The sequence below is a fragment of the Neolamprologus multifasciatus genome, chromosome 12 (assembly GCF_963576455.1).
Source record: "Neolamprologus multifasciatus chromosome 12, fNeoMul1.2, whole genome shotgun sequence".
Taxonomy (NCBI): domain Eukaryota; kingdom Metazoa; phylum Chordata; class Actinopteri; order Cichliformes; family Cichlidae; genus Neolamprologus; species Neolamprologus multifasciatus.
Genome location: NC_140450.1, coordinates 18,754,013 through 18,775,789, shown reverse-complemented (window position 1 = coordinate 18,775,789; position 21,777 = coordinate 18,754,013). Strand labels below are relative to the sequence as shown.

Genomic DNA, 21,777 nt, shown 5'->3' with positions numbered 1-21,777 from the left:
TTATCGTGAATATCGTCCTGGCTACTGTAAACTCTCCACTCTCAGTTTATTCTACCATATCTCATTTTTTCTCCATTACTTTAATGCACTGTTAACAATAGCCCCATTTTCATTAATATGCCACACAAATATTGAACCATGTCCCACGCTGCAAAACAGGAAATTAATGTTTCAGCCACAGTCAGTGAAACTGAGGAACTCATGACACATTCATGTTCCTGCCTGTATATTGGCCCTTTTATGTAAACTGAAGATTGAAGACACAGTTCTACAGTTTTCCCAGTGTTGTGTGGCTTTATTTTGAACATGTTAAAATAACATAACAAAAACAAAGAAACAAGCAGAAAAAATCAATGTGACTGTACTGTACAATGGCTATTTCTGAAGACTACTTAAAAAATAACAAGAAAGCTTGGCTGACAGAGGCCAGGCTGTGCTGAAGAATAAATGTGGACATCAAGCTTGTTGAACTGCGCAAACTGTTTTTTGCTTATATTTCCATATATATTTGCACATGTTTCAATAAATCACTACACCTATTCCCCATTTTCCAAGCAAGACATAATGAAATGAGGTGCGGCATGAGATTTCACAGCACTGTACTAATACTGACAGATGTTACAGTGAATAAGCCACAATTTTCTTTTCAATAAACAAAACTGTATAAATTTTTAAAATCTTAGTACATACCAGCATTTGTGTTGAATGCTTTGAAACTAAAGGGAAACTAACTCTTTAAATTCAATCGCCTAAAGGTCAACTATGAGTCACGAATCATGTTATTGTAAAAAAAAATGCTTGAACACACCCTCTTCTGAATTTGGAGGTGTAAATTATAAAATAAATATTATTCTGCATGGAGCAGAGAAAAGCAAAGAAACAACACGTGCACTTTGCCAGTTTAATGTGTGATTAAATCTTCTCATTAGGTCTATTTCCCTTTCAGTAAATAACATTCATTCCTATTCTGCCTGTGTTTAAATGGTTTTAAAGAGATGATGCCTACTGATTTCAGATGCTGCAGTGAAATTATTGTTTTGCCCAGCCCAGTATTATCAGTGAGCCTTGGCTATATAACAGAAATAAAACAATTTAGAAGCACTTTAAAGGCTGACTTGTTCCTACAGTTAATCCCGTGTTTTGCATTTAAATAGTCAAAGTGCAAAGCACAAATTGTAAAGCAAACCATTACTGATGATATAGCAGTCATTTATCTTTTATAAAATTTTAAAATAATTAAATTAAATTTTAAAACAGAGATTTCCTTTGATACAACTGTAGAACTTCAGGAAAGACACTTGTCTTGCGTCTTATTGTACCGTACTTACTCTATTGCTTTAAGAATGCAATAAGATCTGATGATTATATTATCCTTAATATATTATGACGTCAACACTTTGAAAGCATCCCATCGTTTTTATGTCGTGACAATAACATACAATAACGTTTCATTTCTATCCACAAAAGCCTAGCAACCACATAGCAAATCGTTGTGTAGTGCGGTGATATTGGCAGTAGATGGCGCCACTGTTTTTCCTTTCGCGTTTGGGGCCAAATCTCAGTTTTCTCCTTCTTCCAGGTGCGGAGGTTTGGCCTTTCCGCTCTCCGTACAGGAATGTGAGCACTGCATTACGTCAGTCGTCCTGCCAGCGGCGAGAGAACGGCTCTGTCCAGGAGGTCTCAGCTCACTGCTTTCTCTCGCTCTCTCTCTCTGTGGAGGATTAAAAGGCGTTTGTGTTTTCTTCCTGCTGTATTTAGAGGTGGGAATCTCGGACGGGGAAGAACGAAAGCGTGAAGCGGCTCATGACAGCTCTCCTCTTCAGTATGAGGAGTTAGTGAAAAAACAAAAAGGGACCTGAATATCGACGACACTCTCGCGGAGTAGATGGAGGAACCAGGAGGTAAAGTGGTATTTCACACTGTACCTTTACACTGAAGTGATGCTACATTGCAGTGATGTAAAAGAGCACCATCTCTCTGTCTGAAGCGCTCAGCTCACGCAATGTTTTTACCTTTTAAAACTGGGCTTTTTGGAGACCGAGCGCAGCGGCGCGATTGTTTGCTCGCTCAAATCCAGATCCCAGTTAAACCAGTATTGCAATTTTCACATGAGGTTTGTGCGCTACACCTATTTACAGGCGAGGCTCGTTTCTTTCTTTGCAGATAAGTGTTACTGTGTGGGCTGTAGAGGAAAGATTCAAGACTCGTTTCAAATGAAAGTCCTCCAGGACACTTGGCACAACGCCTGCTTCAAGTAAGTGGCTGCAGATCCTGATTTTAAGGACCCTCATTACTGTCATGAGCAGTTTTGTCACTCATACTCCGATGACTGGAGACTGTTTGTGTATAAGAAGGAGGTGTTAGCTCGCGCTGACACAGACAGTTGTTTGTGTTATTGATTTTGTGTGTGTGTTTGTAGTTTACTCTGTTTGGATGTACTTACAAATGGACCTGTGGATAATCCCAGAATTTTCTGTTCTGTCGCCTAAACACAGACTCGTGTCTGTTTTCAACTGTTCTCCATTGTTTTTGTGCACAAAATGTACTATGTAGAATGTCATTCGGCAGTCCCAGCTGACAGATCTCCTCCCCAGGAGAACTTTGCCCCTTCTGCTCTTAAGCTTAATGATTGCCGCTGTGGAGATGATGTGAGCTCTGTGGTTCGTACAGGTCACTGACCATATTTTTGTGTGCAGCAGTAAACCTGCAGTTTGATGCCAACATACTGCACATGCCAATATTATATAACACACAGAGGGTTTTCCCCATGGAGATCAGTTGAAGGTTGTTGTTTTTTCCCCCTTGTTAAATAAGGAAGCTCAGGTTGTTTAACAGGAATGACATGCGGTATTTCAGCTCACTGCGGGATCACAGTTGCATTTGCTGGGTCGTATTTAACTAACATTATAAAACTGATCAGCAAAAGCTGGCTGCCTGAATCTGTGAGATATTGCTCATTAGTAAATGTTTTTTTCCCCGTCTCTCTATCTCTGACTGAGAAGGCGCACCTAACACACACAAGTACACCCAAAAATGTGTTTGGGAGTGGATCAGGGTTCCTCTGGCACTAAAAATAGAACGCATTTAATATTTTCTAGGTTGACTGAATCTTACAGCTGAAAAAAAGAGACTCTTAATCCAGTATGTATGTGGCAGTGTCCTTGCACGACCTTTGCTTTCACTCTTTTAAAGCACACACTTCTCAATAACACACAAAGCCTATTTATCTCAGCTGCAAGGTTCCTGACGCAGCTGCATTACTCACCCTTGATGCTCTCCCTCCCTTTGTTCTTTTATACCTTTTCACATTTTTTGAATTCCTGGTTATTCCTTTGTCCAATAACTTCCCTTCTTTAAAGTTTCTGCATATATGAAATATTTTGCTTGGGTGTTTGTTTGTTTTTTTTTCTAAGTACCATTGTAAGCTGATGCCATCGTCGCTCACATTCTTTGCAAGACATAACTCGTTAAGCAAACAAAAATAAAAATGTCCTTGCAGATGTGATACCCTGTGGTGTTCCCATTCTCTATTGTCAACATGCTGCCCCTCTGCCCTCCGTATACCTCCACCTTTTGTAACATTCTTGTGAGGTGGCGTCACTCTTGTTCCAGTAAACCTGGCAGTGTTATTCAGGCCTATAGGTAATGGCACGTTCAGCTCTGCAGCGTTCTGCATTCCTAGACGGCGAATCAGAGATGTGAGCTCTCTGTCTCAAACACTACAGAAGCCTTTGTGTTGTTGGCGTTTTTTGTTGGGTTTTTTTTTTTTTAGACAAAACTATTTCCTATCTTGTTCACTGCTTTCCACCTGCATAACTGCAGATCTTATTGCATTTTTTCTATGGTTAAAAATAGAGTCTTTCCCATACTGGGGAGAGTTGTGTAACCAAAAATAGAAGCCACAGCTAGATTTGTACAATGCTACTATTTTTCTTTTATGCCTTCATTTACATGTTGGTGTCGCCTCGTACTTACATGTGCATTATAGACTTTAAATTCAGTGAAATTCAATAATTGTCAATAATTGTGTTGCTTTCAAGGAAAACAACCCCCCAAAAAGCCTGCTGCTTATGTACACCTTTACAGAGCACCGGGTGCACATGAGCATTATTTAGAAGATGTGGATGAGTGGATGTTTGCGCCTCATTTAGCCTACCTGTGAAGACATTACATCTGGATGCGCTGTTGGAAGCAGGCCAGCCAGTGGAGGCTGTAGAGGATGCTTTAGAAAATGTGGAAAGTCTTATGTCCTTCTTGTGGAGGTTACTTAGGTACAAGCAGCATTGCAAGTACTTCTCCTGATGGCTGTGTCCTCTATTGGCATAATAAAAGTTGAAGGTGTTGACTTGGCCTCCAAATTCTCCATATCTGAGTCCAGTCGAGCAGTTGTGGGGTGTGTCCAGGATAAATGGGTCTGATGGAGGCCCAATTTCACAACTTTGAGGACTTAAAGGAGCTGTGGTGAACTTGTTGGTGCTGATGCTGTTACACACAGTGAAATACGCCTTTGTCAGGCTTTCAAGGCCACATGTAAAAGATCATCTCAGTGTCTATTTCTATCATTACTGCCACACTTTAACAAAGGACTCCAAAGGCAATGCATATTTAAGGAAACAAGTAATGTTTACTGTGTAGTGTTTGTGCAGCCAACGTGACTGTAACCACCTGAGTTAAGTGCACACGCCCATTCAGCACCATGTATACGAGGAATTTAGGTGTTTTTATAAGCACACTTGCATTACTTAATGTAGATGGTAAAAGGAACAAAGTGTACAATACAATACAATTTTGTATATGAATGCTTTTTGTTCCGAACAAGTTGTTTTTTTTTTTTTTTACTATTTCTTTGTATGTTTGTTTTCTCTCCTCCACCGAGACACACGGTATGTTGTACATTCAGTATTTTTTTTACCTTTTTTTTTTCTTTTCTTATTTGTAACTATTGTATCTATTGAAGGGACATTGAGAGTGTTGATACCTCCAGCCGTTGTTGGTGCTGTGCTGACATTACTTGTCTGTGTGCTACAGTTTGACAAATACTGAATGTTTCAGGCTGATGGCAATGTCTGGGTGCTACAACAATCAAATGTGTATAGTGGCCTGTATTCATTTATTTATTTTTAACTTAGTCACTTTATTAGGTACATCTTGTCAGTAATAGGTTGGACCTGCTTTTGTGTTCATAACTGCCTTAAGTCTTCATGGCATAGTTTCATCAAGGTCCTGGAAAATTCTTCAGAGATTATAATCCACACTGATGTGATAGCATCACGCTGTTGCTGCAGATTTCTCAGCTGCACATCCATGATGTGACTCTCCCGTTCCACCACATCCCAAGGGTGTTCTATCAGGGTGAGATCTGGAGATTGTGGAGGCCATTTAAGTACAATGAACTCATTGTGATGTTTAAGAGACCAGTTTGAGATGATTTCAGCTTTGTGATTATGGTGCGTTATTTCACGGGAAAAAGCTTTACTTTTACTTTCTTTTTTTATTATTTTAGAATAAGAGAATAATTTTTATTGTGTGTGTTGTATATTGTAATATGTCAGGGGCAACCTTTTGGGAAATCTGAACAGGTACTAAAAGAAAAGCGCACAACCTTTTTAAAGCTGAAGACACCTGACTCCATCAGGCAGCTAGTAATAACATTTTTACCAAAGCAACAAATTCTAAAAATGAGGCTTTTATCGGATTTTATTTTTTGTGAGTTTTCCAAGTTCACAAAATCATTTCTGAATATTTTTTTTTTTAAATTTAAGTTAACTAATACGTTTTTCACTTCTAGTATAAGTTTTTAGTTTTGTTTTAGTTAACTATAATAACCTCGTGTCAGACTACCACCCGAATGCTGCGGCAGAAACTGAGACTCATTAAGACCGGGCAAAATATTAAAAGTTTGCACTGTAATTGTATTGCAGCAGAAACGAGTCAATAATAATAATATAATGCAGAATCTGTATTTTCTCCCACTCCTAATGATGTTTGATAACGTTATTAATCATTCAATGAAAATGCCAAATTTGTGTAATATTGCGTCACACCCAGACATCAGATGTTTGGCCTTTTAGTGCAGTTGTGACCACATCAGCTTAGCAAGCGTTACTCATGCAATCTTGACTTCAGGATAATTGTTCTGCTCTGTTACTCCTCATCACAGCACAGTGTGATACACCGGGCTGTATCTTGTGTCCTTTTCTTTCATGTCAGAGGAAAAAGGTTTGTTTCCTGACACAAATATGGATCTGTTTCATGTCACGTCCTCTCTGCCTCAGAGCCAGCTGTTCCCTCATTCTCCACTTTTCTCTCTGCAGCACAGACACAAACATGTGGTCTTTCCTCCAAAGGACAGCTCCTTCTTAAGTAATGCCAGAAAACTCTGAAATATCTGGAGTCTGTGCCAAAGTCAATAATCCTGCATGAACTATACCTACAGTGGAGAGAACAACGTGATACGCGGGTCTCAGCTGAAGACTGGAGCCAGCACCAAAAGAATAAAAATGCGTACGATAAGCATTTAAAATAATGTTTTTGTCTTCATCGAGAATCTGATGCTTTTCACCTAACTGGCAAAATAATCATGCTGGCAACCACTCTAAACTGAAAGTAGTTGACTGTTTAATATTATAGCCGTTCCTCTACGCAGCCAGTATATTGTCTCACGTCTGCTGTTAGTTTTGTGCATAAGTTCGAGAGAAATCAATGCAGTGAACAGCTTTTTCTTTCCTGATCAAGTGCAAATAGTCGACTGTCCTGACGTCTCTTTTTCACTGTGACTCATTTGTCTACTTGTCATCACCAAGACATCAGGATTCTTCTTCAGATGAATGTGTAACCAAGGTGGAGAGGGGGAAAAAAAGCTCGAGGAATCATTTGCAAAGTCAGGCAAAAGTGGCTCCAGAGGCTTCAGCAATCCGATCTCTCATAAAGTGGCTCATCCTGGTTCGGGCCCTGGCAGTTAAATCTGCTGCCATCATTTTTGCATAACCAGTGCAGCTTGTTCAAGGAGCGCTCAGTGCCTGCAGGTGCTTCCCAGTCTGCTGGTAACTTCAGCATTCTTCACTCTGAACATTTTGTCTCAGTCTCGGGCATTAACGTCCTCTTACCTCTGCCAAATATCAGTTTAGATTAGCAGCTAGTCATTTAACAGGAGCAGCAGTCGGCACTATTTTTAATAGTAGTGCCAGCTTTTACTGTCACACTTTGTTAGACTGTTGAAGGAAGAGAAGTACAATGAGAGACACTCAGAAATCCTAAACCCCAGGATGGGTTTCTGAGCTACTGTGGCTAACGGCATGACTTGTTAGTATTTAATATGACCTACCTAAGAAAATGAACTGTAATCAAAAGCTGTATTATAGCCCAACTGGATAATTTGAGGACTTTGCCTCCGTAGAGTCTTATCTTGAGCCTGCTTATAGGTTGTGGTGATCCTGAATCCCATTAAGCACTGAATAAGGACTTGGCAGCTATACAGGCACTGCGCAGTCATCAAGTAAGAAAAGTTCTCCCAAATCCAACATCTGCTTCTTCAAAAGTGGAGCATTTTTATTTAGTTAGTTACTTTTGTGATCCCTGCCTCTCTAACAGTGCAAGCCCCAGGGCATTTCAGCTACAAGGTATTCGTACTGTTGTACACCTTGTAAAACAAGGCATGTTATATGTGTGGAATTGACAATTGGCAAAGCGATCAGAATTTTTGTTACAGCTTTTCTCATGTGATGCTTTTACTCATTTATTTTATTATAAAGACAGTTTTTGGGGGAAAGAAGTTCCATATTCTTGAGACATTCATTGATTAATCAAAAATTACACTGAGATTCGTTAATATTTTTTGGTACATCATCAAGTATAAATGGTATAAAACACGGATATGGCACTGTGGTGTCACCCTTTGTTTTTGGACTCCACATTTTGAAGCTAAGCTGTAGCCATGTTTTTGTTTGTTTTTTAAGCCAGCTGTTACCTTTATACAGTTGAAGGGTGGAGTGCGATTCAGCAAACGTGGTTCACATGCTGCATTTATAAATTGTGTGGGTGCAACACAGACACACCTATCAGCTTATTAGTTCTAAGCAGTGGATTAATGTAATCTTACTCACCAAGCAGGAGCACAAGCTTCTAGAATGAGCCAGCGAGCACACAGCAAGCCATATCATTAGTCAGATAATCCATTTAAAAAGCTCCTATAGCGCACACACACAATGAAGAGGTTCAGTCCAATGACCACATTATTTCCTCAGGTATTAATAAAATATTCTGATTCTGATTTTGAAGGTCTAGATGATGCTGATAACAGATAACTGAATTATATCCATGGATGAGTTATAGAAAATTCAGCCCCTAATATGATTTTCAAAGCTGTAAAGTTTTTGTCACCCTTTTTGGCTTCTTGAGGAGTTGCAGTTTTTGCTACTTCTGCATTAGCTGAATTTTTCAGTTCCAGACGTTGACCCTTGATTACAAAGGCAGAGTGAGGAGGGTCTGCCAAGTGCAACAGAGTTAATGGACGTTTCACAGGTTACCAACATCTATGACGCAGCACGTACAAACAAAAGTCCAAAGTTTTCAATCTTTATGTTTCTTGAAATTTTAAAAACTGCTAGATTAACAAGCAAAACTGATTTTATTTATCCGTGTTTGCTTATTTTTGATTCATTTTTAACTTGTAGACATCGAAGTCACTTGTAGCACGTTTGCAACTGATTAAACCTCTGATTAAAAACGTCAATATTTTTGCAAGAAACTGTCCATTAGTGACAGTCCACATGGCGTTATCACCACAGAGTAAAGATTTTAAAGTCAGCAGCATCATTGAGGGGGCAGATTTCACTGGCTGACTGGCCACGTTGCACCCCTAGGTATGTGTGGCTACCCTGACCTCACAGGTGGTTTACTGGATGAGAATTTAGGGCAGTTTGGATTTGTTTGTTTTTTTGGTTTGTTTTCTACATTGTGCATGAGAAACTGTTCAAAAAACACACTTTTTTCAGAGATATTGCAGATGCTGAAGTTAAGATAAGAAACATTGAAATATTGGAAAATCTGGGTCTTTATTATGTAAATGCTTGGCTGCTTTTGTGCACAGTCAGTATTCTCTATCAGCATCTTTGGCTGGCTTTTCCCCTGCTGTGTCTCACATGTGTTGTACATCCATGCAGTCAAACAGGTTTTTGAGACTCTGAAATGTGAAGCAGACGTCTATGATGACATGAAGGCGCTCAAAATCCATTCTGAAATCTTTTGTTCTGCCTCTGTAACCCTGAGTGTTGGGTTTTTTTTTTCTGTCTCCTTAGATGTTCTGTGTGCTGTGACCACCTGACTAACTGGTACTATGAGAAGGACGGCAAGCTGTACTGTCGCAATCACTACTGGGAAAAGTTTGGAGAGCTCTGTCATGGTTGCTCTCTGCTCATGACTGGACCTGCGATGGTAAGTCTGCTGCTTTCATTCTTTTACTCCATTGTATGGAGGGTCTTTTGTTTTTCTTTTTTTAAGCTGTCGCTCAAAGACACTGGAATCTGAGCCAACACCTAATCAGCCCAGACTCCACTAATTTTACATCTCCAAGCACTCTATGGCCTGTAAAAACATTTAGATAACATTGTTAGTTGCTTTTGGCTGAGACAGCACATGTAAGCTCGGGTGTGGTATGTGAAATAGATGCACATCTCAGGCAGTCAGGATGCAATTAAAGGTGCGATCAGGTTGCATGTTTTTTTTTTTTTTTGTCTTTTTTTGGGGGGGGGGGTGTCTTGTAAATCCAATAGAAGTTTTTACACAACATTGGCTGGGCTTCTCTTTTAATGCTTACATGACACGCTGACCTGGCCTGGCACTCAGCCCTCTTGTCTTAAAGACTTGAACATAACAGAGTTATCCATACTCTGGTGTAGAATAAGAATTACAACCCGCCAGATCGGGTTTTTTTTTTTTTTGCTCTTTGCGTGTCTGGTACGTTTTGTTTTTTCTTTTGGAGACTCTCAACACTGGGTCGAGACTGTTTGACCACTGCTGTTTGCATGTGATTGCCTGGCTTTCAGCGTCTGTCTTGCCATGATCTTATAGCACCAGTTGCCAACCTTTTCCCTGCCTACTTAAATAATGCCAGAAAGCCCACAGACCATGTCAGTACGCTCTGTTCCTGTTTCTGCTTACTGCTCCAGATTAACGTGCGTTAAAAGGCAGGGGGCAGTGTTTTTTTTGTGGCAGTTATTACATTTACAGATGAGTGATACTTCACATGGGCTGCTGCTGGACTTAGCAGAATGCGGTCTAGACTTTACTTGTGAATTACTTTCCCCCCCTTGAGGCCCCATTATGTTCCCTCTCAGTGCAGAACTTCTCCACAGTTCCCTGTTAATGCATGCCACACTCTGCCACTCACATTATGATCCGTACTGATGGTATAAAGAACAAATGGCGCCTGCTTTTTGGGGTTTGTTTCTCCACAAAGAGAAAATGTAATTAATAAAAAATAAAAAGCCAAGTTGATCAAAGTAAAGAAACTGACATCCACTAAATTTAACCCAAATGTCAGGCAGCATCGATTTTTTTAATATCTACAAATCAAAAACCTAAAACTGAGGTGGCCACAAATGGGGTCACTTTTCTAGCATGGAGCCAGGCTCAAGTTTTTCTTTTTGCCACCAAGCAACACACATAATGGAGTCCTCTATTTGGTCCTGGCATTCTGCTTCATCAGCCAGCAAAGCCAAGTGTTTTTGGCAGGGCATAGCTGGCACCGGAGCCTCTCAGCCAGAAAGAAAATCATTGTGGTCCATCAGCGGAGGAGGGTCATGCAGCGCTGCTGCTTGTTAAGTATTCAAGTCCAGAACACTATTGTTTCTGTCCTGGTCCAGCTGATTGTTAGTTCATTGATTCTTTGGAGATGTTTTTGGAATTCAGAGCACCGTGTTTATGATCAGTTTATGCAATCCCGCTTTTGTTTTCCACTGTCATATTTTTCTGCCCACAACGGGGTCACCGTTAATTGTCCCTCACTTTGATCTGGCTTTGCCAAGTTTTTACTGCTCCGCACTGCTGTCTGAGCCTCAGACAGGTTTGTGGCTGCTCTTAGTCACTGGTGGATTTTCTGTTCCTGGCTTAAAGGCAGGGAGGTACTGACAGACTCCTGATATGTCACAATGATTTGGCTGACATCACTTTAATCTCTCTGCAGCAGCAGGGAATCCTTTCACAGCACAAAGTTTCTGACTCAGAGCTGTGGCAATAATGTGGGAAAAATACTGAGCAACTCCCCATGTGCTTATTGCAAATAGCTGAGATAACTAATCCATAGTTTTAGGACTTTTGTTTGCATCAAAGACAAACAAATATCAAAGCTTTTGATTTATTTTTTTCTATTCTAAAACGGTGAGAAAATCTGCTGGTTCTCCCTTTAAAGGTCACCATAGCAGATTATCTTCCTCTGTCACACCAACCCTCTGCATGGCCGCCTTCATTACATCCATAGTTAAACCAAGCCCTGGCAGGGTCCGATATGTTTGATCTGGCAAACATTTTATGCCGTATACCATTCCTGATGCAACTCTCTCCATTTATCCGGGCTTGGGACCAGCACTAGAAGTACCCCCACCGCTACCAAGCTCTGCTCACAGTTTGAAAGCATTAATATTGAAATGTAAAATCCCGTCCATTCTAGCACTGTTTTGAAAAATCTGTCCACATAAAAAGGCCACATCAGGAGCATGCCGAAACAAGAGATGATGATATAACCCTAAATTTCTAGAAATGTTCAACAATCAGAAGTGACAAATAAGATCACGGCACACAGGCTGGAGGCAGAAAAAAGGGGTTAAAGGTGCACGGTTCTGAGGTTGCTTTTATTGTCCACTTGTAAACACAGAAAATCAGTTTCTCTAAATCTTTATCCTGGAAGATTTTTTTTAAATTCTCCTTTTTCAGTGACTTAGTCCATTCACAACGACCTTTTAAGGCCAAAATGCATAAAACAAAATACCCATCCACATGTGGACAGGGCCTGAAACACATGGTTGTATTGGGCAGGTTTTGATAGTTGGTGGTCTGGTCTAACAATACCAGGTGAATGCAATCTTTAAACCCTCTCAAGTCTCACTGATCCCCCCCCCCCCCCCCCCCCATTAACTTTCAATCGCTTTCACTTTATCCTTCTCGCCTCCTCCTCCCATTTTTCTTGTTGGGTACAGTTTCAGCACTTACTCCCATTGTTCCCAGATCCACTATTTCAGCTAGCGGGAAAACAAAAGCGCCATCCTCTTCCTGTTTTGGTTTCGCAATCAAGCCTTCATTTTTGTACCTGGTTGTAGACAAAACTGTCCAATGTGTGCAAGATTGCTAGGCAAACACTTTAAACCCAGGCGTTTTTGTGCAATCGACTTGTATTTCATCACAAGTTAAAACCAAAACTTTGTCTATTGCCTATTTAATTACATAAATAATCCTGAAATCAACATTTTACTTGTTTGCAAGGGGTAGACATGATCTCATCTGGCATGAAAGGGATGAAAACAGTGTGATGAAACTGAAGTCCTGCATGCATGTCAGAAAGGGAAATCGATGACGGATACGCAGGCAGTGTCGGTGAGAAGCAGCTGAAAGTTTCAGACCATTGAAAGGGAGAAAGCCAGTAAGACGAGTGTGTCAGCTCCACAGAGGGTGATGTCATAGCAGATTCCAGACAGGCTGAGAGTGAAGCAGGTGTTACGGCTATGTCACCGCTCACGGTGGGAGGGAGGAGGGCAGAAAACAACACGCAGCTCACAGCTCACCAGCAAAGCACAACAGAACAAGACAGCAGGCTCGTCGCGTTACTTCTGAATGGAGAACTAGCCCGTTTGTTTCTGGTTCCAGGTGGCTGGAGAACATAAGTACCATCCTGAGTGTTTTGTTTGCTTGAGCTGCAAGGTGGTCATTGAAGACCGGGACACCTACGCTTTAGTCGAGAGGTCAAAACTGTATTGGTAAGTCACCTGCACTGGATTTCTTTAAAGCTGTTTGTTGAGAACTGCTTAGAGCAGCAATTGTAGGGCCTTAACGTACATGTCTTGGTATGTAGGCTGATTTTCATAGTCTATAAGTAAAGGTTGTAAACTCATTTATACACCACTCCGACAGCCGTCCCATGAAAAATTAGCCAGGTGCTTCCAGCTAACGCCACCAGAGTGAACTGATTTTATTTTTATAGTGTCTTTAGAGTATTTAGTGAAGCCAGATGCATTTTTACCTTCATGTTTAGAGTATTTTAAGTTTTTTAATTAACAATCATTTTCCCAGCATTTCTAAGCACTCAGATACATAGATATAGATAATGGGTATTTTATTGATCACACATGGGTAATTAGTGTACATAAAATAATATGTACACTATAAATCTAAGAAAAACCACAGCATAACTTCACTCATACCTGATGCGGTTTCATCATTGTGCCATTTCTAAACTTCTATTTAACAGCCATAAGCTACACTCACGAGTGTTAAAACTTGACTATATTGGAAAATTGCTTTGATCCAGGAGTAGTCACAGCTTGGAGTCATATGCTGTACCTTTTTTTGGTCAGCTGCCTGTCTCACATGATGATATAAGACTTAAAAATGTATCCAGAATGCAATGTTTGAATTTTTATATCCAGCGAGTTATCGCAAAAATGGATAAAGCAGCCAATACACCAAAGCATGTTTCTGTAACTCTATGGCACTGATATTAAATTGGTGCAATATTGATAATAAAGCAAAAAGACCTGTTGAGCAAAGATTAGATTTTACTACCAACACTTGGTTGGTCTAAACTAAACTTGATCTTATGTGTTTTTCAACCCTGGACATTTCATGTGGTTCTTCTGCTGCGATTCAGTTTTATAGTCCTTTAATTAAAAATCCTTGTCCCCTCTTTTTCTAGAGCGTCTTACATTTAATTGTACTGGCCGATGCCAGGAATGTCTTAAAAAGTTAATGTTCACCCTCAAGTATGTTTGCTCACGATTAGTTGGTCACTACTGCATGACTTCCTGTTACTCTGTGCACTCTGAACCAAACTTTAATAAAATGTGCTTCTGCATTCTCCTGGTGTGAACAGCGGAAAGTGTTACAAGCAGGAGGTTCTCACACCCATGTTGGAAAAACGCTCGTACGACTCGGTCCTGGACTCCCTGCCCCACACGGTGACCCTCATCTCGATGCCTTCTGCAGCCAATGGGAAGAGAGGCCTCTCTGTGTCAGTGCTGAGGGATGTCAATGGCTCAGCGAGTGTTCAGGTCAAAGAGTAAGTGGGACCTCGTGATGTCTGACTCCATGCCTGTCCTCGAGGCTCTGTGGGAACAGCATGAGTAATGCTTTACGTAACGTTGATTATAGGTTGACTAAATAGCAGGTGTGTGTAAATAAGCCACTGAAAAAAAAGTACTTATTGACAGATTAATAATATATGGGAGTTTCTCGAGTCCTGGTGGGCAGACAGGACCGGCTGTTTTTAAACCAGCATATTTATTTCATAGCCCTCACTTACTCATGCTGCTGCTGTTTTTCAGGGTCAGAGGAATGCTTATTAGTCCAGAGGTTCGAAATGCCATCCATGTTGGAGACAGGATTCTGGAGATCAATGGCCTTCCTGTGGCGACATTGATGGAGCAGGAGGTGGGCTTACATATTATCTCTGATACTTATGGAGTCATAAGTGAAGTCATTCAGCCAAAGCCGATTAGTTTCATCGTTAATGCAATTCCTTGAGTGCACCTTCGCATAGCAATGTTGTTATACAATCGCTGCATATTTGATTTTTGACATTCTTCCCATTCCTTGATCGTTTTTACATAAGCTGGGAGACAAAGGTGTGTAATGACTGCACTTATAGGCTCATTCCCACGATCTCAGCGTTTTTGTGTTTGACTCGTTGGTTCCTTTTTAATATTTTTGTTATGTTAAAGATAACAAAAATATCAGAACAGAATTTTACCAGAAAAATAAAATAATGCATTAATGAAAAGAAATACACAATAAAAGGAAACTCATGTTGTTGCCCAACATGAAGTAACTGACATCATCATGAGCTTATGAATAGTTTGCTGCTGTTGAATGAAGACTAACTCACAGAACTTGATTTAGCTTCTTACTTTACTCGTACCTGACTCAGTAGCTGGTCATCTTTACCTCTCAGACTCTGCTGTGTCAAAGGGTGAACAGAGACACTATTATAACATTGCATGAACTGGGCTTTTAGTTTCCTCCTTCCTCAAACAAAGCACATGGTGCTCAACACTGGGATGGTTGTTCCCTTTAAACGTAAGCATATCTAGACACTCTGATCACAGTAACTTGGTCACTGCTGTCAGCATGCATGTCACACATCCTGCAATTTTTGTGGTGGGAGTGTTACCACCTACAGCGCTGGACTTGCGTCACACAGGCTTCTTAAGGGAAAGGGCTGAGCCGGTGACTGCACCTCAGATTTCACCATCAGTTGTCATTTGGATAAGCAAATACCAGACTTAAAGAATTGACGTTGAACCAGGGATCTTTGACTGATGCTTTTAAGCATTAGTTTTGAATATAGTTATAAATTATACTGGTATTTATTTATTTTTGCAGTGTTGTTTAGGAAGTTTTATTACATTGCCATCAAATCATCCTAAGGGTGAAGGATGATAGTTTACAGGAAGTAATTGTGAGATTTGTTGTTTAAAAAGCCTGCAAATAGTGTAATTGTGGAAAATCCATTAACCCTAGTTATATAAATATATATATGTATAATCTTTATTTTTCTAACCAGGTGGATGATCTTATTCACCGTACCAGTCACACGCTGCACCTTCTAATAGAGTATGACCCAGTCAGGCATCGTTTGGACCGGCTAAGGCTGGAATCACCAGGGAACCGGCTAGGAGTCCCAGCCACCTCCCGCATGCGCATGTCCTCACCATCTGACACGGTGCTGGAGAGGACAGATGTGGTTGACGATGGCACACTGAAAAGGAGGTCTTTAAGGTATGTTACAACAACCAAAAAGCATGCAACTTCCAAATTTTTTGATTCTGTAATGAAGAAGAGATCAGGGATGCGAGTTATCATTAATGAGCTATGTTGTGTTTCAGGCGCAGTAACAGTATATGCAAGTCACCGGGACCAACTTCTCCTAAAGACCATCCATTTATTACACGAGACATCGGGCGCTCGGAGTCCTTGAGATCCTCCACTAGCTGCTCTCACCGCATTTTTCGGCCATGTGACCTCATACACGGAGAGGTCTTAGGAAAAGGATTTTTTGGACAGGCGATCAAGGTGGGTCCTTTACTCTTTTACTCCTGCCATCGAGCAAGTTTTGTGAACTTCATGTAATTCATGTGTTCCTTCTGTCGCAGGTGACTCATAAAGCCACAGGCGAGGTGATGGTGATGAAGGAGCTGATCCGGTGTGATGAGGAGACCCAGAAAACGTTCCTTAAAGAGGTTGGTAATCTGCAGCAGGAGCCTCTGATTAGTCACAGACAAAGCAGAGTCCACTGTCTCTGTATGGAGCTGTTTATTAATACACACCACTAAAGGCACGGCACATGACCCAGTAGTTAACTCTTTGTATTTGTTGTTGTTGCCAGTGTCTTGTGGAGACGCATTAGCTTGACTTGTATTTTATTCAGTGCTTTTTATCCCACAGACTCTCGTGTAAATCAATTTGGGATCATCTGCTTATAATAATCTGGCTTTTTTCTTTTTTTTTTCTCTCACACGTCTAATCTTCAGGTCAAAGTAATGCGAAGCCTTGACCATCCCCACGTTCTGAAGTTTATCGGCGTGCTGTACAAAGACAAAAGGCTCAATTTGATTACTGAGTTTATTGAGGGCGGCACGCTGAAGGATTTCATCAGAGACATGGTGAGTCTATAAAGCTGAAACACTCCTCACCCATAGTGAAGCATAAAAACAGTGGCCGAAGAGAGAGCTTTTTTTTTTTTTAAGCAGGAGTTATGTAGGGAGGGGAGATAGGGTGGTGACCTGGAGTAAACTCTGCACTGATACAGGGCTCTGGACTCTATAATTGGCTGGGTTGCGTATCAACTGACCGGCACGTGGAGTGAGAAAAGTTATAGAAAGTGTTCTCAGGTGAAACTTGGAACAGTCGCGCTCCACTCCTCCCCCCCTACTGCCAACGCCTATTCAGCACACGCCCCACTGAGGAGAGTGAGGGTGCTTTGTCCCTAATGAGGCTTAAAGCATGTGGGGGAGGACTATTTTAGATTTAGTTTATTTCATAAAGGTCTAATTTCATTTAACATAGCTGTCTCCTACTTGGTGTAAGATCATTAGATTTAACGCTGTTATGGTCTCTGAGAGAGCTTCTGTTTGTCTCATTGCTTTTTCTTTTTCCTGACTAACAGGACCCGTTTCCATGGGAGCAGAGGGTGAGCTTTGCAAAGGGTATCGCTTCTGGCATGGTGAGTTGGCCTCCTGCAAAGAGCTTACTAGCTGCTACTGTCACCTGACTGTATGTGTTCAAACATCCACATCCACAACCATTAAGCTACTGTGTAACAAAATGTTTAACATAGCTGTAGATCAAACTCATGCTGTGACAAAGTGCAACCCTTTTATTCGTCTTGCAAAGATCTGATGAAATCCGCGTTTAGAAGATTTGAGCAAATGAATAATTTATTTTTGGATTTACTTGGGATTTTCTGTGTTTACTTGACATGACTTTCCCCTTTTTGTTTTTAGGCCTACCTCCACTCAATGAGCATCATCCACAGAGACCTAAATTCTCACAACTGTCTGGTTAAACTGGTAGGTGGCATTTCATCTTAGAAGCAGTTAAACATGATGAAGTGTGAATGGTTTTTATTTCAAGAATGAGCAAAAGCTGGGTTGTACGCAGCTTTTAATTTTTTTTTAAGATACATTAAAACTGACTCCAAAAGAAGACCAAAGAGCATTAAATATATTTGGGCTTTCTTGGCATTATAAACCCTGTTCTCTCCTATCCTGGGTCACTAGAGAAGTAAAACCCTCGCTTGTAATCATTCAACAGGACAACACTGTAGTCGTTGCTGATTTCGGACTGTCCCGACTCATAGTAGAAGAGAAAGTTAAACCTCCACCTGAAAAACCTACCAATAAGAAGCGCTTTAGACGGATTGATCGAAAGAAGCGGTACACCGTTGTGGGGAATCCTTACTGGATGGCTCCAGAGATGCTAAATGGTGAGTGGACATTAAAAAGGGGGGGAAAAACAGTAATGAGAGCTTAATTTGTACCCATTTTGTAATTACATTTATTTATCTGTTATTTCAGGTAAACGTTACGATGAGAAGGTGGACATTTTCTCCTTTGGAATTGTTCTCTGCGAGGTAAGATGCTGCTTTTTACTCGGTTTACTCAAAGTAATGGCTTAACGAGCACATTTTGGGGTTAGATGACAGACCTTGCATGCAATTAAGCCTTTCAAAGTAAGCACTGATGTATTTGTGTGTGAAAGCATTGTATGCACATCACTATCTGTTTAATTGATTGCCTACTGTTTATCCTCCTTACTGTGATTCAGATCATTGGACAAGTCTACGCGGACCCTGAGTGCCTCCCCAGGACTTTGGACTTTGGCCTAAATGTTGGCAAGTTTGTGGAGAAGTTTCTCCCTGAAGACTGCACACCAGCTTTCTTTCCATTGGCTGTAGCCTGCTGTGACCTCACAACAGACAACCGGTGAGCCACAGCTTTTGTTTTAATGTATTACAGATTTCATTTAACTTGTTATGAAAAGTTAATGTTCTGCAGAGTTGCTGACCGATAAGGTAAAGTTCTTAATAACCTGAAAGAGTCAAGAGATGTGGCCATATGAGAACTGTATCTGCCTTCACTCGAGACGGTATCATGCCTTTTAATGAAACTGGTTGTAGGAGGAGGAGTGAAACAAAAACCCTTTCAGATGCCATCTCAACCTGATCGCTGAGGGACACGCCTCTGCTACCAGATTGCTTCCTCATGTTTTCTGTCAACCTTGTCAGTCTGGTTTTAGCCTCAAACCCCTCTCTGTGCCCTCGTTGACCATTCCTTTTCCCCCTTTTTTATTCCTCAGTCCACCTTTTCAGAAGCTTGAGGACTGGTTTGCAGCTCTGTCCCTCAATCAGGAGCTGGGAATCCCCCTGCCAGCCGAACTGGAAGAACTGCATCAGAGCCTGAGTCGACTTTATTGGCCTAAAGACGGCTCTCCAAACCAGAGCTCCGATCAGTCGTTAACCCCAGTGGCAGCCTCTCCAGATTGCTCGAGCACGACAGACAATGGCACCTAGGACTTCTGCCTGTACTGTCTGTATTTACTTTAGTGACACCTCTGTCAAGCTGCACTGTGGATGTGTAAAAAGAGGAAAGTTGTATTGAACCCGAGCCGTATTAAAACTGGATAACCTGAGGTAGCTGGATCAATCTGTGTTTTTGGGACTTTAACCCTGTGAATACCAGTGAACTGCAAAGATAGTGCAAAAACATTTCAGAATTACAAGTGTTTACTAATTCCTCCTGTGCCACTCATTACAAAGAAGATTGTTCACTCTGTATAAAGATAAAAGAAAAATGTCCTCCCTGGCAGAGGGAAAGACTCTTTCTAAGGCGGAGGACTTTATGCTCCCACGTGACAACAGTTTTATTTTCTGTCGGGTTTCTTTTGGCTCTGGAGTTGTTGTTGCTGTGTGTGGAATGCACAGATCAGTCCTTGCCCAACAGAGGAGTCACTTCACTTCAGCGGCAAAGAAAACAAAGATCCTTGACAGTCTAGCTCATTGGCATGTTCAAATAAACAGGGCAGGACACAAAAAAAAACCCAGGTGTGACCTTGGGCAGCAAAGAAAGCAAACACACCGCTGCTGCTGAGAATTCACACATGATGGCAAAGAAATGTTCAGATTATGTTTATTCTAAGCATCACTCATCTCATTTTTGATCATGGATCTGTGTACTTTCTAGCTTAATTATTTTAATTATTTTACCAAAATGTTGAACGAACACCGTGCAGATGTTTTAGTCTTGTCGGGGGGGAAAAAACGGGACAAAAGCTCTTTTGCAGTTTAGGACTGTTAATGATTGTCAGACATAATCATGCAAGAGCTGACTGTTTGGAAAAAGAAAAAAACTGCCTTTGTACAGGACTGGATATTTTTGCCACTGTATATAAGTATGTACATATTGTAGCACTAATTTAACGTCTTGTTTTTTTTCTTCTTTTTTTTAAACGGGACTTCTAGATTTGTATATTTTAGACAATGACATTTTGGCCTTTTTTGCTATCATCATTCAGGGTACTGACAACCAGCTGTAACCACTATTATTTATATTAATGTAGTGTTTCATAAATAAAAGTTCTGAAAGTTGCATTCTTAATTGTCATTAATCAGGTGCATGGCATCAAACACTCTGAAGAGCGACGACACGGGGCGCCTAAGTTTGTGAATGCAACAACTCGAGAATGAGGCGATGTATGATTTTCAAATTCATACATAGGTGCAGCTGTGGCCTCAAAGGCAAGGTCAGAGGTTAAGTTATCTAAAAGTCTTGTGAATGCAGTGACTTAAGATGGTAGTCTCCTGGGATTTTCATTTACCATACATGAATCTACTTAGGGTTGAGGGATACTGGTGGCCATCAGTATTTTATTTTATTTATTTTTTGTCTCAGAAATGTAGTTTAATAAGCTCATTATTGTCAATTTAGGTCTTTAGTTTTAAGATCTGCCACTGGTACTCCTACTCATGGCTGTTGCGTGATGATCTATGGCAGTTGCCAATCCACGTGCATGGTGCTGACCTGTGAGTACAGTTCCCACTAAAGAACACCAGGTCTGTTTCTGACAGTTTGGTCAGAAACATGCACATCATCAGCCAGCTGGAGGTCATTTTGTAAGACTCCTGTTGTGCTCCTCACGTAAAGGATTTAGATTCCGTTACCACCTGCAAGATTGTTCCCTTTCAGTGCATGTGTTGTCCCTTTTCATTTGTACCAGAGCAGGTGGAATGGATCCACAAAGGTTTAAGTTTTCTGATGTTTAACTGATTTTGTCCTATAAACAGTCAGCTAAAACTAAGCCTCAGTGTTGTGTTTAAGAACTGCCAGCAGGGGGAGCCAGTGCAAAAAACAGTCCTTCCTGTGAACAAATCAGCTCTATTGTATTGTTTTCTTTATTGCAATAAATGTAAGAAAGAATATAGTGAGTCCAACACACCTTATAAGTTGTACTTTTAGGGTTTTTTTTATTTATTTCAGTCTCGGCAGTGAAAATCTGCATTCATAAAAATACAAGTTCTAAATCCAAACGCTGAACAAAAGTATTTTAAACGCACTGCTACTATAAACAATGATCGCAGCCAGCGCACAGACACTTAAAATAACGGAGCAGCAGTAACTAAACATTACCAGTGATACAGATCCAGCAATAATCACAAAACAAGATGCTCTGGAGTGATTGGATCATAACAAACAACGTAGTAACGCAGTGAAAACTACCATTGCAAAATCTTGATGATGTCTAACGTTTTTAATTATTCTCAAGCATGTCATTTTAGTCCTGTTTTTTTAAGACACAAAAAAAGCCTCAGAAGGGTAAACGTACAACAGGCAACCATACACATGCAATCATGTTCTCGAGTGTTTTTATGTGAACACCTTAACTTTGGACTGTTTCTACTATCTACTCCATTCCTGTGTCAACTCTAAAGCATCGCAGTGCGCACCTCAAATGTGTCAATCTAATCTAGACCTCTTCAGCTACACTGCCCTGCACTGCAAAGACAGATTTTTATGTTTA

The 21,777-nt window shown here is 40.7% G+C and overlaps 1 protein-coding gene across 2 annotated transcripts; it reads left to right on the top strand.

The window, feature by feature from the left end:
- The first annotated feature begins 1,614 nt into the window (after nucleotides 1–1,614).
- On the top strand, nucleotides 1,615–21,328 carry limk2 (LIM domain kinase 2). 2 transcript variants are annotated; one of them, XM_085181214.1, is made up of 16 exons: nucleotides 1,615–1,901; nucleotides 2,164–2,254; nucleotides 9,297–9,432; nucleotides 12,856–12,965; nucleotides 14,078–14,263; nucleotides 14,529–14,634; nucleotides 15,767–15,981; nucleotides 16,089–16,275; nucleotides 16,356–16,442; nucleotides 16,734–16,865; nucleotides 17,369–17,425; nucleotides 17,706–17,771; nucleotides 18,016–18,187; nucleotides 18,279–18,334; nucleotides 18,529–18,686; nucleotides 19,060–21,328. In XM_085181214.1, the coding sequence occupies exons 1-16, from the start codon at nucleotides 1,886–1,888 to the stop codon at nucleotides 19,271–19,273; spliced, it is 1,989 nt and encodes a 662-aa protein (XP_085037340.1). In that variant the 5' UTR covers nucleotides 1,615–1,885; the 3' UTR covers nucleotides 19,274–21,328. The 2 variants fall into 2 exon arrangements, with proteins under 2 accessions (XP_085037340.1, XP_085037339.1); XM_085181213.1 differs by lacking the exon at nucleotides 1,615–1,901 and having other exon boundaries at nucleotides 1,920–2,254.
- Nucleotides 21,329–21,777: the final 449 nt, after the last annotated feature.

What these genes read in the sequence shown, in the direction of transcription:
- limk2 (XM_085181213.1), top strand. Translation starts at nt 2,109, where the DNA reads ATGAGGTTTGTGCGCTACACCTATTTACAGGCGAGGCTCGTTTCTTTC. An exon ending in GGCTCCAGAGATGCTAAATG is followed by an intron (nt 18,188 to 18,278) that starts GTGAGTGGACAT and finishes CTGTTATTTCAG; the next exon opens with GTAAACGTTACGATGAGAAG. An exon ending in TTGGAATTGTTCTCTGCGAG is followed by an intron (nt 18,335 to 18,528) that starts GTAAGATGCTGC and finishes ACTGTGATTCAG; the next exon opens with ATCATTGGACAAGTCTACGC.